The sequence below is a fragment of the Suricata suricatta genome, chromosome 10 (assembly GCF_006229205.1).
Source record: "Suricata suricatta isolate VVHF042 chromosome 10, meerkat_22Aug2017_6uvM2_HiC, whole genome shotgun sequence".
NCBI classification, from domain to species: domain Eukaryota; kingdom Metazoa; phylum Chordata; class Mammalia; order Carnivora; family Herpestidae; genus Suricata; species Suricata suricatta.
Genome location: NC_043709.1, coordinates 24,687,191 through 24,704,787, shown reverse-complemented (window position 1 = coordinate 24,704,787; position 17,597 = coordinate 24,687,191). Strand labels below are relative to the sequence as shown.

The following is a 17,597-nucleotide window of genomic DNA, read 5'->3' as shown; positions in this document are numbered from 1 at the left end:
GTCAAGGGTTCTGGTCCTAAGAATTACCTCACGTCTAGGAGTTAAAGGAGAAAGTATGATCTTCTAGCCTGATTCAAGTGCTCCTTACTTGGACCTATAAAGTTGTTTACACACACACAAATCAGGTTAAGACCTAAGGTAACTGCCTGTTGCTCTCCTACCAAGAAGTCCTAAGATTACTTAACCACCATCAGAGATTGCTGCAGCCTAGGGCATTTCCTAATTATCACCTCTTTCTACCTTTCCTCTCCCCATCAGTACTACACCCATTTTCCTCTAACAGGTGAATCTCCTGCATATCTGATCCAGAAAGAATAGCAGCCAGGACAGAATTTCTAATTGCTCACAAGTCCACAGTGTCCCTAATGGCATTAGAAAGCAGTATTTTGGGCCCTGACAGAACAGTTAGTGAAGTGGCAGATGGACAGAGCATAGGAAATCCCAATCTAGCACAGGCCAGCTTTTAGAGTGTGGTTCTGCTCTTCATTAATCAGCAAACTGCCCAACACAGCACCATGAATACAGTATCTCCTGAGGACACCAAATATAATCCGATCCAGCTAAGTGTGGGACTCTCAGCAGCGAGACTACGAGCAAACTCTAGTGTCTTATGATCAAGAATGTTTCAGAAGAATGCTTGGTGTATTGATTTTTTTAGCTTAGTAGTTCACAGTCTTGGCTGCAAAGGGATCATCAGGTGGGAAACAATGTGGGGAATGTTAAAAAAAATATTGGTGCCTGGATCCCATCCTCAGAGATGATTCAGTAACTTGGATCTCAATATTAAACCAAAACCAAAACCAAAGCCAAAGCCAAAGCCAAAACCAAAGCCAAAGCCAAAACCAAAACCACCCCAGGTAACTCTAATGTGTAGCCAATGATATTCTAACTTCTTCTAGATTTCTCTATACCCATAGTCAGTCTTTTCTACCTCTTCATTTTCATGTAAGAAATCTGAGGTTGGCAAGGTCATGTAATTGCCCTGAGGTTTACTCAATGCCTGGAGTTCAGATTTGGCAATTGAGGTTCACTTTCTCCTGCAAGTTCTCCAGTGCTCTTGAAAGCAACCATCTGGTTTCAAAATGCTAGTATTTTTCTCCCATCACCGTTTAATTGTTCTATGGTGGCTGCTAACCAGTGTCCAAAGGCCTTCTCAGGGAGCTCATGGAAACTGGTGACTAAAGGCAATACCATCTGATAGGCTGTCTGATCACCAAAGCTGCCAGCTTCCCACCCAGAACACAGAAGGGTGCTGCACTGCCTTCCGTGTACCCAGATAGGACCAATTCCGAAGATTCCACATTTCCTTGAAGTCTTTTGCATGAAGCCCATTCTCTGGAACCACTCTAAAGATCTTTTGTTTGCAAGCAACAACAAGAAAATCAATGACCCCAGTTAGCTTATGGAAATAAGAATATATTGAAATGGATCCTGTGACAGTTCACAGGTCCAAATAAACTGTGAAAGAACCCAAACTCAGGAAATCGGAAATCCCTGAAAACCTTCTCCTTGAGAGCTATCATCAAAGCCATCCAGCTCTGGGGACTCAGCCTGTGTCCCTCCATTCACATTTCAGTTTCCCACAATAACGTCTGTTGGGCTCAGTTCAGCGTTAGGTCTTCCCCCGTCGGTCAGCTCCGTGAGCAAGGCCGTGAAGCACAGGCATGCCCGCAGCACAAGGGGGGCCTACACACCAGGCACAACCCCAAAGAAGTCGGCTTCAATTACCCATGTTCCTAAGATTCTTTGTTGCAGTTCATGAATGACAAAGGTAAGGGCAAAAAGGCATAAAAGACATTGCTTAATCAAACAATTTTAATCAAGTTAATAGTAAGCAGTGAAAGTGCAATTCCACGAAGAGCCCCATATTATACATGTTTAAATTATTTTCCATTGTCTTCACTTGTAAGGTGTTGAAGGTGGGACCCACTCTTGGATCTTCTTTCTAGTGGTAGAGTAAGGTACATATTGTTCTGGAGTGCCACTCACATTGAACTTATGGTTTGTCCAAATGAATTTACGAGCAGTAGGTGGTTTTGTTGTTGGAGGATCATCAGTCATAGAGTGAAGCCAACGATGCCTTAAAGAGGAAAAGAAAGACAGTTATGAAGAGGCAGGATGGTGTGGTGGCAGGAGGGCTAAGCGGGCAGCTCCGGGGCTATCCTGTGGCTCGAGCTCGAATCTCAGTTCCCTCACTTACTAGCCGTGCTTCTGTGCCTTAGCTTTTTCAACTGAGCATCCTGACTTCTGGAAGAGGGCAGAAGGATTAAATGCGATAATACACATAAAGCCCCTAGAAAAATTCCTGTGCACAGTACGTACTCAACAGATGTTAGCCATTGCTTTTCTTGTTACTATATTTCATCATACCTAGGACATAATCAATTTTCAAATACATACCATTTTATATATTATCTCTAAAAAAACACGCTGCCAATTAGCTCATGATACTCTTGATTATAATATGTATCCTATTTTAGAGGTCAAAGTGTATCTCAGGATTGATGAAATACAGTACTGCTGTTAGATGCTAGAGGTTGATCAGGGGCAGTGCGCTCAGCCTGCTCAGGCTGATGACGCTCTAGTGTAAAGCTCAGAGGCTCCTGCTGAAGAAGAGATCTCTGCAAGCATTTTAAGTTCAAGCTGAAGATGAACACTACAGAACGTACAATTTGTTACATTAAAAACATTGAATCACAGCCTAAAGTTCACAAGTATTTCAGTTTTAAGTGTTTAACAATTTAATTACAAAGGAAGCTAGCTGCAGGGAGTAGAAAGGAAAAAGACAGCAAAGCTGTCGCTAAGGGCAGATAAAAGGGGGATCGAAGTCCCAGGGACAAATAGGAGAACTGAGCAGGAAGCCACACTGAATTTATATGGAACAGGAAGTGGAAGGAGGATTCATACCAGATTCCCCAAGGCTGGAAGCTCACATGAAAGGATGATATTATGGGAAATGGGAATGAGAGGAGGGAATGGGCAGAGAAACGCAGCTCCAAGAAAGAAAAAGGGGGGAGACTTCCAAGCTATACAGAAAAGGACAAGTAGAGGAGGTTTCAGTAAAATAAGACTAAATTAATGAGAAAGTTTATGATGCTACTTAAGTTTAAGAATATTTGTTAGCAGTAATTGATAGATATAGCTAGGTAGTGGCTAAAACCAAAAAGAGAGGACATAAATGATTATTACCATTGCTACATTTGTGTCTAAAGACGTTGTATCATGATCAGCTAACACAATAAATAATGAAGACATCTGTACACCCTGGGCTGCTGTCTCTCTCATATCCTCCAACAGAAACTGGGGATTAGGGAAAATGACTTGGACCAATAAACTGGGACTATAAACATGAGCCCCAGCTGAGCTGCTGGCAGCGAGGCGGGCTCTGCTAGCCACTCAAAGGAGGGATTAGTCCTCAAAACCAAGGCTGATACTTATCAAGGGACTTTATGTAAGCTTAAGGCACAGCGGAAATATTTAACTTTTATCTTGTTGAGGCAGCTTATGTAACTAATGCATTTGAATAAAATGACAGAAAAACTTTATTTAAATAACTGCTGTCAAGACTCTTGAAGGTTGGGGCGCCTGGGTGGCTCAGTCGGTTGAACATCCGGCTTCAGCTCAGGTCATGATCTCACGGTTCGTGGGTTCGAGGCCCGTGTTGGGCTCTGTGCTGACAGCTCAGATCCTGAAGCCTGCTTCAGATGCCGTGGTCTACCTCTCTCTCTGCCCCTCCCCTGCTTGCACTGTCTCTCTCTCTCAAAAATAATAAAAAACATAAAAAAATTAAAAAAAGACTCTTGAAGGCTAAAATGATATTTAAGAAATCAGAGCCCCAATCTTATATATGTCTATTCAGTTACTTAAGTGAAGGACTGAAGATCTCATGGAGAAATAGAAAACTAAAAAATATTTTTACACGATACATAAAATCTGAAAATGTTTATCCAGCAAGAATCAAGGAATGAGTGGGCAATAATTTATTCTCATGATGGCAGTATAAAGAGCTGTAAGAAACAAGAATATGTTTATAATCTGCTAGGCTGATGTAGCCCTTCTGTTGTGTTGGTATAGTATTATTAAATAAAGGCTAAATAAATCATACCTTCTAGATTTCCACACCAAAGAGTTTTTGCAAAGCAGATTTTTAGCTGGGTTGTTAAATTTTTTATTATTATTTATTTGTTTGTTTATGCGTTCATGTTTTAGAGAAAGAGAGCACACAAGGAGGTGGGGGGGGAGAGAGAGAGAAAGAGAGAGAGAGAGGGAGAGAGAGAGAGAGAGAGAGAGAGAGAGAGAGAGAGAGAGAATCCTAAGCAGACTCCTGTGCTGTCAGCACAGAGCCAGATGTGGGGCTCGAATTCGTGCAATCAATATGAGATCATGACCTGAGCCAAAATCAAGAGTCAGAAGCTCAACTCGGTATGCCACCCAGGAACTCATAAATAAAAAAATTTTTAAAAATGGTATGAAAGACTGAAGTAAAACATGATCGGCTTCTGAGGTAAAAATGTTCATCATCTAGAATGAGTACTCTTTCCCATTTTAGTTTATGAAGCATACCCACAGATGTCATTCAGTTACTTGCTGACTACTAACCTAAGTATCTCATATTTTAAAACCGAGTAAACAGAATCAAAATGCCTTTCCCAAGGTCCCAAAGCACATATGCCAGAAATCTGAGGCTTGAACACAACTTCTCAATGGCTGAAGAGAACCTTTTGGTCAAGAAACTTAAATTACAATCAAGAGATGAAATAGGGGTAGGATTATGAAAGCATCTAAATATCTGCCAAAATCCTGAGAGCTATCTCAATAACCCCAGGATGGGAATGATAAATTTAACATTTAAAACACAAAAATAGTTCATTACAAGATAGCTAGCTCAAATGTTGTTGGCTCAGTAACTGTTATTTCCAATTAAGTGCGATCTGAATCAAAATCCCAATAGGGTTTGACAATTATAATTCTACGGATCAGCTGGAACTCTACCCAAGAAAATTTTGAAAACTCCCAATAATCAGGAAGGTTAGCATTATCAGACATTAATGTCACCAACATTAGAATGGTATAAAAACTAATAGAAAAGAACAATAATATGAAATAAAATTCTCCAAACAGACTAAGTATATATAAGGTAAGGCTGGCATTTTAAATTATTGGGGCAACTAAATATTTTTCAACAAATTATCCAAGAATAATAAATTTTGTTGAAAAGAAATCAAGTTAGATTTCCCAAGCCATGTATCAAAATAGATTCCAGACAGATTAATAATGCTCAGATACAACATGAGTGAATATTTATATTCATAAATATTGATATCTATATAATGTGAAGAACCATTTCTAAGGTTAACATTAAATGCAAAAAGGCAGTGTTATTTCTACTACGTAAAAACTGAAATGTCTATGTCAAACAACATTAAAGGATAAGACATACGGGGAAATATTTTTCATATACAGAAAAGTAGTTCATCTATCATTACAAATCAGAAAGAAAAAGTCAAATGTATGGCAGAAAAATGGACAAAAGGCATTAAAAGATCAATCATAAAAGAAAAAACTAAAAATGGCAAACACAAAAAGCTCAATCAAAGCAATGCAAATTAAAACAAGATATAGTTATATTTTTACTTGCTGAACTGGCAAAGATTTTAAAAGTAATAATACCCAATACTGGTGAAATTTTAGAGAAACTAACACTCATATACAGCTGAATGTATTTACACTAAGTATAAATTGAGGGCAATTTGGCAGGAAGAACCAAACGCTTTCAAAACATGTTCACTCATGGATGCAACAACTTTACCCATAGAAATGTGCCTTAAGGAAACGGAGATGTGTGGGTAGATATTTAAGAATAAGGATGCTGACCACAGCTTTATTTATGTCAGTGAAAAAAAAAAAGGAAGAACAAAACCAAGAATAAAAGGGAATATGCAAATAATTCATGACATATACACATGACAGAAGACTAAAAGATCATTAAAAATTAGATTACAGAGAATATTTTAGGTCTTTGAGAAAATGTTCACCATATGATAAATTTAAATGGCAGATTATTCACTTAATTTATTTAACAGTACTTAGCATTTATAAGTCATGGGGACCATTCTAAATACTTTACAAATATTAACTCCTTTAATCCTTTTAACAACTCTCTGAGATAGATATTATTATGCCAATGTAATAAATGAGGAAACTGAGGTACATTTTTAAAAACTTGTCCAAGGTAGTAGAGCTAGGATTTAAACCCAGGCTACCTCTTCAAAAGGCCTATTTACATTAAAAACAAAAACATAAGAATTTATATGAATAGAAAAAGAGATCAGAAGAATATATATCAAAATGTCAAGGCATTTGCATGGCTCAGACAGTTAAGCTTTGACTCTTGATTTCAGCTCAGGTCATGATCTCATGGTTTGTGAACTTGAACCCTGTGTCAGGCTCTGCGCTAACAGTGTGGAGCCTGCTTGGGAATTCTCTCTCTCCCTCCCTCTCTGCCCCTCCCCTGCTCATGCTCTCTTCCTCAAAATAAATACATATACTTAAAAAAATATTAAAATAGTAACAGTGGTTTTTCTGTGTAATAGGATAATAGGTTATTTCTGTTTCCTTTCTTAGTTTCTGAATTTCCTATAATGAACATGTACTACTTTATAAGAAGAAATTAAGCTAGTAAAAAGAAAAATCCCTCTTCTAATTCAGACCAACCAGAGATGGTTTTTAAATATTTCCCAAGTCATCTGTCATTTATTCTGAGACCATAAATACATTCTATTTCTAATCTAACTCCATTTCATACCACTTAAGCCACCATTTCTTTTTTTAAACAAATCACTCAATCTAGGGGCGCCTGGGTGGCTCAGTCAGTTAAGCATCCAACTTTGGAAGCTTAGGTCATGATCTCACATTTTGTAGATTTGAGCCCACATCCGGCTCTGTGCTGACAGCTCAGAGCCTGGAGCCTGCTTCAGATTCTGTGTCCAGCGCGCCCCCCCCCCCCGCCCCCACTCTTTCTTCACTTGCGTGCTCTCTCTCTCTCCCTTAAAAAAAATAAACATTAAAAAAATTTTTTAATCACTCAATCTAAACTATTCTCAGATGTTTCAGTGGCAGACACACTTTTTCTCAGTCTACCTTTTTTTAATAGTTTATTGTCAAGTTGGTTTCCATATAATACCCAGTGCTCTTCCCCACAAGTGCCCCTCTCTATGACCATCACCCCCTTTCCCATTTCCCCTTCCCTCTTCAGCCCTCAGTTCATTTTCAGTACTCAAGCATCTCTCATGATTTGCCTCCCTCCCTCTCCCTAATTTCCCGCCCCCTTTCCCTTCCCAAGGTCCCCTGTTAGGTTTCTCCTGTTAGACCTGAGTGTAAACATATGGTATCTGTCCTTCTTTCTCAGTCTACCTTAATGGAATTTTTTTTCTAAGCCAACTCCATAATGCAAAATCATTCACTGAAATTACATGGAAGAAGTACAAATAATGGCTTTTTAATCTAGAAACCTCAAAGTTTCTACATGACACTATCTCTACCACGTACTATACACTGACAATCTTTGAACACAATAAAGATTTATTCTGGAAACTGAAATTAAGAGCAGTTCTTTGTTCCCCAAGACTAATAGATAGTTTATTTCCATGTTTCCAGCTATGAAAATTGTCAACAACTCATCTTAGAAAAATGTTAGAATTGATCTTAAATAAAGCACTGAATAGTAAGTGAAATGTATTCAACAAAAGCTGAACTTTTAAAATCAAAATCTTGTCTTCTGCTTACACCAGAGAAATGTTATAGAGTAACATTCTGTAACACAGGAAAATCTACCTAAGTAGACAATTTGCAGTTCTTAGCGCACAGTGGCTTAATACTCCGATTTTCTGGAGCAGAAAATAAACATTAAGAAGGATCTGTTTTGAAAAGAATTTTGCAGTGCAGTGTACTGAGTAATGCTCCTTTCGGTTCAGTTCAGGTAGTATTTTACACAATATCCCTGACCCGAAAAATGCTGGATTAAGCAGGTGCACCCAAAGGAAGACATCCTCTGCTGCTGATAGCTGGCAGCTTATTCGGGGGAATATTTTTTAAAAGACTACAAAATAACAACTGATTCAGGGGGACAAGATACTAAAACGGACAGGTTGGGGCACCTGAGTGGCTCAGTTGGTTAAGTGTCTGACTCTTGATTTCGGCTCAGGTCACGATCTCAGTTTGTGAGTTCGAGCCCTGCATCGGACTCCACACTGACAGTGCAGAGTCTGCTTGGGATTCTCTCGCTCTCTCCCTTTCTCTCCGCCTCTCCCCTAACAGCATGCACCCATGTGCAAGGACAGGTTGAAGTCAGAATAGAATTCAGATGTAAGTCTACCTTCAAATTCAAACAAAAGTTGTAAAGTAAGTGACAGACATAGCATTTCTGGATCAGCTAGGAGAAGCAAAGACAATTACTGTATTCAAATTACAAAATTAGGAGCGCCTGGGTGGCTCAGTTGGTTGTGTCCGGCTCTTGATTGCAGCTCAGGTCTTGATACCAGCGTCATGAGTTCAAGCCCTGCATTGGGCTCTGCTCTGGGCGTGAAGTGTACTTAAAAAGGTTGTTTCAAGTAAGACAGTATACCTACATTCATTCAACAAATATTTTAATTTTTGAAATGTTTTTATTTATTTTGGGGGAGAGAGAAGGAGACAGAATCCCAAGCAGGCTCCAGGCTCTGAGCTGTCAGCACAGAGCCTGGTGCGGGGCTCGAACCCACAAACTGTAACATCATGACCTGAGCCGAAGATGAACACAACTGACTAAGCTACCCAGGTGTCTCTCATTCAACAAATGTTTATTGAGCATCCACTATGTGCTAAACATCATTTTAGGCATTAGCAACACAGCAGTAAACAAAGTTGTTATCAAGAAGCATGGTAGCTGGGGAAACAATAAATTAAGTAATCTGTAACAAAATACCAGGCAGAGATAAGTGCTGCCAAGGAAAACACTGGAGCAGGGGAAGGGGACCCAGAGTGAGAGGAAAGGGCTCTTCTGGATAGGGTAGACCGAGGAACCGAATAAAGCGAAGGTGTGAGCCATGTAGCATCTGGGAAAACAGCCGGTACAGAGCGACGGAGGTGGATGTGCTCACCATTCAAGGGAATGTGAGGACCAAGTGGCCAAGTCAAGAGTTGGCAGGGCCAACAGCACACAAGGCCTTGTAAAGAGTTGGAGTTTTCATTCACATTATGACGGGAAACTAATGGACAGTTCGAGCAGAAATTTGTAAAATAACCATCCCAATCACCTAATATGTGGAGAATACTGATGTGCTGCAAGAATGTAATCAGACCAGTTGGAAGGCCGTGGTAGAAGTTTCCAACAAGCATTAACTGTGGCTTAGACCAGGGTAATAATGACAGAGGTAGTGATCGGATGTGGGACATGCTCAGAAGTAATCACACAGAACCTGCTGACAGACTGGATGTCAGAGAAAGAAGACCTGTGAGGACGACCCTTAAGTTTCAGCTTGATTAAACATGAGTCATTTAAGGGCTTAAGAGCATTTTGGTTGATAGGTCTGTTCATTTATGTTGGGCATTTGAAGATATTGAAAAAAATATATATTACATTTATAATTGTGACCTAAAATGTTGAAAAAAATGCAATCAACTAAACTTGCAAAAGGAGATAATTGTTTAGGAGATTTTAATCCTTTCCTTTGGAGTTTATCAAGCAAGAGAAAATAATTGTTCTTTATTTTTATGCAAAAACGTTCAATTTACTAATCTTGTTATCCTATTTATAAATTGGACCTCAAGGCTTAAAAACAAGTAGGTTTTAAAAATTGCAGCTGTAACTCTTAATTATCCAGAACAGTCTGATGGTTCCCGGGAGGGGAGGTGTTTGGGGGATGTGACGAGCCCGGGGTGGGGTATGGAGGCACCCAATCACTACACTGTACCCCTGAAAATGACAGTTTGCTGCATGCTAACTGTACTGGAATTAAAATAAAAACTTAATTAATAGTCAATTGCAGCTGTAATAAACAGCATATTAATTTTAAACCCAAATTTCCTTTAACCTTTACATATCAAAAGCCCCTTTGGGGCCCCTGGGTGGCTCAGTGGGTTAAGCGGGCTGAAGTCAGCTCAGGTCATGACCCTGCAGTCTGTGAATTCGAGCCCCACATTGGCTCTGTGCTGACAGCTCAGAGCCTGGGACCTGCTTCGGATTCTGTGTCTCCCTCTCTCTCTCTCTCTGCTACTTCCCCTCCTGCCCCAGCTCACACTCTATCCTTCTCAAAATATAAACACTAAAAAATAATAAAATAAAATAAAATAAATGTTAACAGTGCTTATTTCTGGGCCAAGGAGTTTATTTTTATTTCTACTTCATGTATCTCTGGGTTTCATGTATCTCTGGGTTTTCCAAGTTTTCTATAACAATTGCACATTTTTACAATTAGAAAAAAATTAACCGTGATTGTACTAATTGTTTTAATAACATGGAAAATTGCTTATAATGTTAAGAGGAAAGATACCTGAATATGATTATGAACACAGCAATGACATGAAAATCATTTAAAAGGACTAAAGGAAATATGCCAAATGTCAACAGTGGCTGTCTCTTAGGGGCCATGTAGATTATCCCTGCCCCCTGCCAGACTCTTGAAACTTTTCTGGTTTCTCATACTCTTAACGACACATTCCATTTAGATTCAATGAAGTTCATACTGCCAAATTAAATGGACACTTCTCTGCCCTTATTTCAAGCAATCTCTCAGCATCAATCAATACAGCTAGCCTCTCATCTTTGTTGAAATGCTATTCTCTTGCCTTCTCTCTTCCCTTGCTAGGTACTTCTCATTCTTCTTTGCTAGCTCAACCTCTGTCCTAAACTCCAGATTCATATACGAGCTGTTCACTTGACATATCTATTCTCTTGGATTTCTGATAGGTATCTCAAATTTGCTACATCCAAATGAGAGAATTCTGACTGTAATCCTCCACTCCCAGTCCTACTCTTCTCCAAGTCTTCCCATCTCAATGAATGATAACACCATCTCAAATTAAACCTACGAAGCATCTGTGATTCCTATCACCCCCAGTCTCCCCAGATTCCACCCTACTTTTCTACAAAGGCATCTAGAACATCATATGCTGACCAAAAGAAAGCTGACCACAAGGCAAAGGAATCCTCACCAGAGTAAAAACGTGTTAATTACACTATGGCTCTGGAAAAATCTTCAAGGCGAAAATAATTTTCTGTTAAAAAGGCAATTTTCAACATATGCTATTATTTGAAAAATAATGTATTTATGTATTACTTCAATAATTTAACCATTAATCTTAATAAGAAAAAATCAATATACAAGGAGAGACTAGCTGCACTACATTGAGGGAGAAAAGATGTTACTTAGAAATGAATAGAAGGTGCCACCAAGTGGGAAAAAAGTATATATGCAGTAGAGAAAAATCTAGGCAAGTCATATTTGTTTAACTTGATTTAAAGGATTTCAGGGTTCCAATGCTTCAAACCCAAAAGCTCTTGATATAAGTAGAAACAGTAATTTTATTCTATTATGCATAAAAGAGCCCAAACTTTCCACCATTTTATTCTCAACATATTCCCTTGTCAAATTTCATAGAGATACTAATTACTTCCTTGGTTTATCTGTTACAAATTCTACGCAAAGGCTAACAAGCATAAAAATGAAAATAAGGGGGGTCCCTGGTGCTCAGTCAGTTGAGCATCCCACTCTTGATTTCAGCTCAGGTCACAATCCCAGGGCTATGGGATCGAGCCCCAGGGCTCTGCACTGAGTGTGAAGGCTGCTTAAGATGCTCTCAAAATAGGAAGGAAGGAAGAAAGGAAGAATGGAAGGAAAGAAATAAAGACTTTTGTGCATTACTTTGTAGATGGTGGCTATAAAGATAAAATTAAGGACAATCAAAATGGTATAAAAGAGTATAATGGTATAAAAGACTACTTGTGTTCTACTGAAATACTTTTGAGTATTCTGTTCAGTCAGGTTAAACTAATGTAAACTCCTGAAAAAGAAATTAAAATTTCACTGCTGATTCTGTAAGAGAATAGAACTTACATAAGAAAATAAAAGTATTGTTAAGGGGCGCCTGGGTGGCTCAGTTGGTTGAGCGTCCGACTTTGGCTCAGGCCATGATCTCATGGCTAGTGGGTTTGAGCCCTACATCGGGCTCTGTTGCCGGAGTCCAGCTCCAGCAGGTCCAGGGGTCCCTGAAGGATGGACAGTGTCGGCATGAGAGAGTGATGAGAGAGCCTCGAGTTTCTTTCTGATCACCAGGCAGGCATCTCTGCTCTGGCGGTTTCTGTGTCTTTATTTATAGTTTAAGTGATAACAAGACATTAGCAGGTGGAACTTTTACAAGGAACAAATCTCTGACATAGGATGCTTTGAAAAGTATACAGATACAGTTTTACAGAGGCATTTTGACAAAACTATCGTAATTAGTGAGCTAGTAATTTCTACAACTAAGAGGAAAACAGGATGTTCTAAGGAAAAAGCAGATATCATATACATTTGTTTGAACTGGTAGTAAATCTTACAACTAAGAGGACAACAGGATATTCTTAGTGGAAAGCAGATAACATGCACATTTGTTTATATCAATAATGCTAAGATTAAGTCATTGGTTGAGTAATATATAGACAGGCTAGGAGTTATTTTGTCTGACTTACCAGAGGAAGAATGTATTTGGACTGGTTAGTAGATTGCTTGTGTGAACCCTTTGTTTGATGCTCAGGGTGTACCACAGGCGCCCTAAAAACGTCAGCCTTGATATATGAGTTGATGTTTTAGTAACTCTTACCCATCCTCATTATTCATCCTCATTACAGATGTCAGTGTAAGGAAAGATATTTGTGGCTCCAATTAGCAAAGGTATATGTAGCAACTTACGTCCAGTCCTAGTTTGTTTCTTATCTCTGTTAGGCTCTTCTTCTCTGGGCCAGCGTTAATCATAAATCTTGTGTTTTTAGCCCCCCTTATTATTTAGGTCTTGGGTCTGCAAGGGTCATTAGAAGAGCCTTTTGGCAAATATCTGCAGTGCTTTGATCTACAATTTCTTATGCAGGGGCAGGAATATGCTTTATCTTATGAGGTATCTGGGCGGGGAATATCGATCTGATTTGGAACATCGTGAGGCCTAGTCAATAACAGCAGTCCCATTCCCAATATGAGCCAATAATAGAAGGAGATACTGGTTTCAATTCATGGCAGGAGCTGTGCAAATGTCTGCCATTTCTTCACTGTGACTGGGTCATCCAGCAAGGCCAGTGCGGCTCCCAGCACTCTGTGCTGACAGCTCAGAGCCTGGAGCCTGCTTCAGATTCTGTGTCTCCCTCTCTCTCTGCCTCTCCCCCTGCTCATGCTCAGTCTCTTTCTCAAAAGTGAATAAACATTAAAAAAAATTTTTTTAAAGAAAATGTGCTGACAGCTCAAAGCCTGGAGCCTGCTTTGGATTTTGTGTCTCCCCCGCTCTCTCTCTGCCCCTCCCCTGATCACACTGGCTCTCTCTGTCTCTCAAAAATAAATAAATGTTAAAAAAAATTTTTTTTAAACAAGTACTGTAACAAAGAAAAATAACAGACACTAGTTATAGTACAGTATTTATTTACCAGCTAGCATTCATTAAATGACTATAAACTCCAAGACAGCAAGGACCACCCATTTTGTTTACCACTGTGAAGGTTTAAATCTATCAGTGCATGACACACAGTGGGATGCTTAACGTTTGTTGAATTAGTGATATGTAAGCTGAGTACTATGCTAGGTTCTAAGCATTCAGTTTTTGATTTTCAAGGTACCTGGAGCTCCCATGCCCATTCCAGACATTTGCATCAGCACATACTCCTTTTGTTTGTCTACCAGTAGACCCAACAGCCTCACTAGCTGCTGAAAAAGTCAAAGAAATGAAGGCCTTGCAATGAGATAAAGTGAACTCTTTTTCCCGCTAGGGAACAGTATGTGAACCACAGAAGTTTACTGAAGAAATTCCCTGATTCTAGGATAAACACTTAATAGTTCGAAAGGGAATCCTTTTCTAGGTGAGATTGTGCAGCTACCTTACAGATTCACATACTATCGGAGGCCATCCCCGACACCAGACGACTCAGACAGAGGACAGGACAGGAACTACAGCTCGCCCATAGGCAAAATCAGGTGTCCTTCTCTTGGGAGAATTTGCAATAGTTTGTGCAGGTGACAGCTGCTCACCCGCCATTCAGGACCCATCTCCTTGGACTCCCTAGGCTCAAGGGAGAGGAGAGCCTCCCAGGAGCTGCCCGGACTTACAGGCTTCATGCTCCACAGAAACTAACACCTTCAATAACTCCACAGGTGCAGCTTCTGATTCCCATTCTCACAAGGGACATACCAGGTCTGAGAGCAGCAATAAGCGGGGAAACTCAAACACAGCTAACCAACCAGGCATTTATAACTCCTCTCATCCAGATGCAATGTACAAATCAAGGATCAATTTTGTCTAGCAATAAATACATAGTAGTTCCCCTTTCTGCAGGGGTTAAGCTCTGAGATCCTCAGTGCATGCCTGAAACTGGTGGATAGTACCAAACCTTATGTATACTATGTTTTCTCCTATACAAACACCCTGTGATAAAGATGAATTTGTAAATTAGGCACAGTAAGAGACTAACAACAATAGTCGTAAAATAGAGCAACTGTAATATAGAGTAATTGTAATATAATGTTATATGAATGTAGTTCCCTCCTCTCTCAAAATATTACTGTACGTTCTCACCCTTCCTCCTGTGACGGGGAGATGATAAAATGCTATATGACGAGATGAAGTGTGGTGAACGGCACAGGCAACGTCACACGGGGTTAGGCTAGGCTACTACTGACCTTCTGACCATACATCAGATCCCCAGGGGTGACTGAAACCATGGAAAGCAAAACCATGGCTAAGGGGGGGACTTCTGTAATCACAACAATCAAATCTGGTTTCCAGGGAAACAAAGCTAGGCATTTAACTGAAGACCAGATTCACTTGACCCTTTTACCTACAAGTTACTAATTTCCATTGTACACTACAATGAGGTCCTATCTCCGTCACCGACCTCTATCCTGACCTAAAGACTAGTGTTTAACTGTCTACCCACCATCCCCACTTGGTTCTCTAACAGGCATCTCCTACTTCACATGGACAAAGTAGAATTCTTCACTACTCTTCCAGCTCTGTGCCCCCGACCCTACCCGGTCTTCCCATCTCAGTTACACTAGTAGTAGTAGTAGTTCAGGCCAAAAATCTTGAAGCCATCCTCGGTTTTTTTCTCTCAAAATTCAATCCATCAGCAAATCCTCCATCTTACTTCAAATATATCCCTGTGGTAGGCAGCCTCTAAAGTGGCCTCCATGAGCACAGCCTCTTGTATACGTACCCTTGTGTAATCCTCTGTGAGAGCACAGAAAATGTACATACTGGTCTCTGCACCCAGCTCCTGGCACAAAGCTCCTGAAACTCTTGTAATTTCCTAATGGCAACACTAGGAGCATCTAATGATTTTTTGGGGGTGGGGGAGCTTGGGTGGCTCAGTTGGTTTCTGACTTCAGCTCACGTCATGACCTTGCAGTCTGAGTTCAAGCCCTGCACTGGGCTCTCTGCAGTCAGCACAGGGCCTGCTCCGGATCCTTTGTCTCCCTCTCTCTGCCCTTGGCCCTCCTTCCCTCGCACATCCACTCTCAAAAATAAATAAACATAAAAAAAAAAAAAGATTCTTTTTAAAGTAATCTCCACACCCAACATAGGGCTGGAACCCATGACCCTGAGATCAAGAGTCACATAATAATAAGCCAGCCAGGGGCCCCTTACTATCTGTCTTTGATTCTGACCCTGACACAGGGGTCCCAGCATTCACATAAATTCCTAATAAGAGCAGTAGGAGCATCTCTTGTTCTAATGAGGGGGCTCTGGGACGGTCCTGGGTGAGGGCAGTCACCCGAAAGAGCAAGCCATGATCAAAAACTTGGAATTTTCAGCTTCATCCCCTAACCTCTTGACTGATCTACAGCTGACTGGTCAGAAGCACTAGGCTTGTGAGTGGAATTGGGGAAGGGGTTGAGGGGGGCAGACACCTCACCTGTTGTGGGATCTGACACTATCTCAAGACAGACACTGTCAGAAATGAGTTGAACTATAGGACACCCAGCTGCTGCTGGAGACTTTCTTGTTGTTGTGGGGCCAAATCTCCACACATTTGGTGACCAGAAGTGTCAAAAGTGAAGTGTTTGGTATGTAAAAGAGATAGACTTACAAGAGAAACTCAGAGTAGGAAAGAACAGGGTTTTTTCCCAACTGCAGCAGAAAGTGAGGTTTTTTTCCTCTATTTTCCATGAGTAAGGGCTGTATTTACGGATTTATTTCTAACAAAAAGAATATAGCATTAAGTGTAGGATGTCATTTCTGAGATTAGGTTTTAAGACAGGCGTAGGGGTGCCTGGGTGTCTCAGATGGTTAAGCACCTTCGGCTCAGGTCATGATCTCACAGTCGGTGAGTTTGAGCCCTGCGCTGACAGCTCAGAGCCTAGAGTCTGCTTCAGATTCTGTGTCTCCCTCTCTGCCCTCCCCTGCTCTCTCTCAAAAATAAATAAACACTAAAAAATTTTTTTTAATTTTTAAAAATAAAATAAAAAGACTGGCCTAATGTAACACCATGTTAACTATAATTCAATTAAAAAAAAAAAGGAAAACCCCACACACACACGACAGTGGCTTCCACCTCAAGTGGTCTCTTTAGTTGCTCCCAGGAAGCCAGCTGCCACGACAAGAGATGGCCTTGTGGAGAGGCTCACACGAGTGAGGGCAGAAGCACATCTCTGAGCTGTCTACCGCCATGGGAATTTGGCGTTGGATCCTTACCAAGTCTAACCTTGAGGTGACTGCAGCCTCAAATGATATTTTGAGTATAGCCTGTGAAAGACCCTAAACCAGAGGCATCTAGATAAGTTGCATTCAATTCCTTACACACAGAAATTATGAGATACTGTTTATTGTTTTAAGCTAAATGTAAGATACTCTGTCAACACAGTAATGGAAGTGCTGCAGTCCTCAGACTCACAACCTGCATCACCAGCACCTCAGTCTGGCGATTAGCCTGCTTCAACACTGCCCCACCTTCCTCATTCTTCACAGCAATGTCAGAGATGCTTTAAAAATGTAAATCACAGGGGGCACCTGGGTGACTCAGTCAAACATCTGACTTCAGCTCAGGTCATGATCTCACAGTTTGTGGGTTCAAGTCCTGCACCAGGCTGGGCTGTGCTGACAACTTAAGAGCCGGAAACCTGCTGCAGATTCTGTCTCCCTCTCTCTACCTCTTCCCCATTCACGCTCTGGCTCTCTCTTTCAAAGATAAAATAAACATTTTAAAAAATTGTTTTTAAATTGTAAATCACAGGGCCACCTAGGTGGCTCAGTCGATTGAGCGGGTGACTTTGGCTCAGGTCACGATCTCACAGTGTGTGAGTTCAAGCCCTGCATCAGGCTCTGTGCCGACCACTAGCTCAGATCCTGGAGACTGCTTCAGATCCGTGTCTCTCTCTCTGCCCCTC

At 40.6% G+C, this 17,597-nt stretch overlaps 1 protein-coding gene across 1 annotated transcript in view; it reads right to left on the bottom strand.

The window, feature by feature from the left end:
• Positions 1–1,797: 1,797 nt before the first annotated feature.
• The window catches only part of NDUFA12 (NADH:ubiquinone oxidoreductase subunit A12), a 28,617-nt gene continuing 12,817 nt past the window's right edge, over positions 1,798–17,597 (bottom strand). The window contains exon 4 of the mRNA XM_029953618.1: positions 1,798–2,080. Within this exon, the coding sequence (XP_029809478.1) occupies positions 1,900–2,080 (181 nt within the window). The 3' untranslated portion in view covers positions 1,798–1,899. The remainder of the gene's footprint in view (positions 2,081–17,597) is intronic.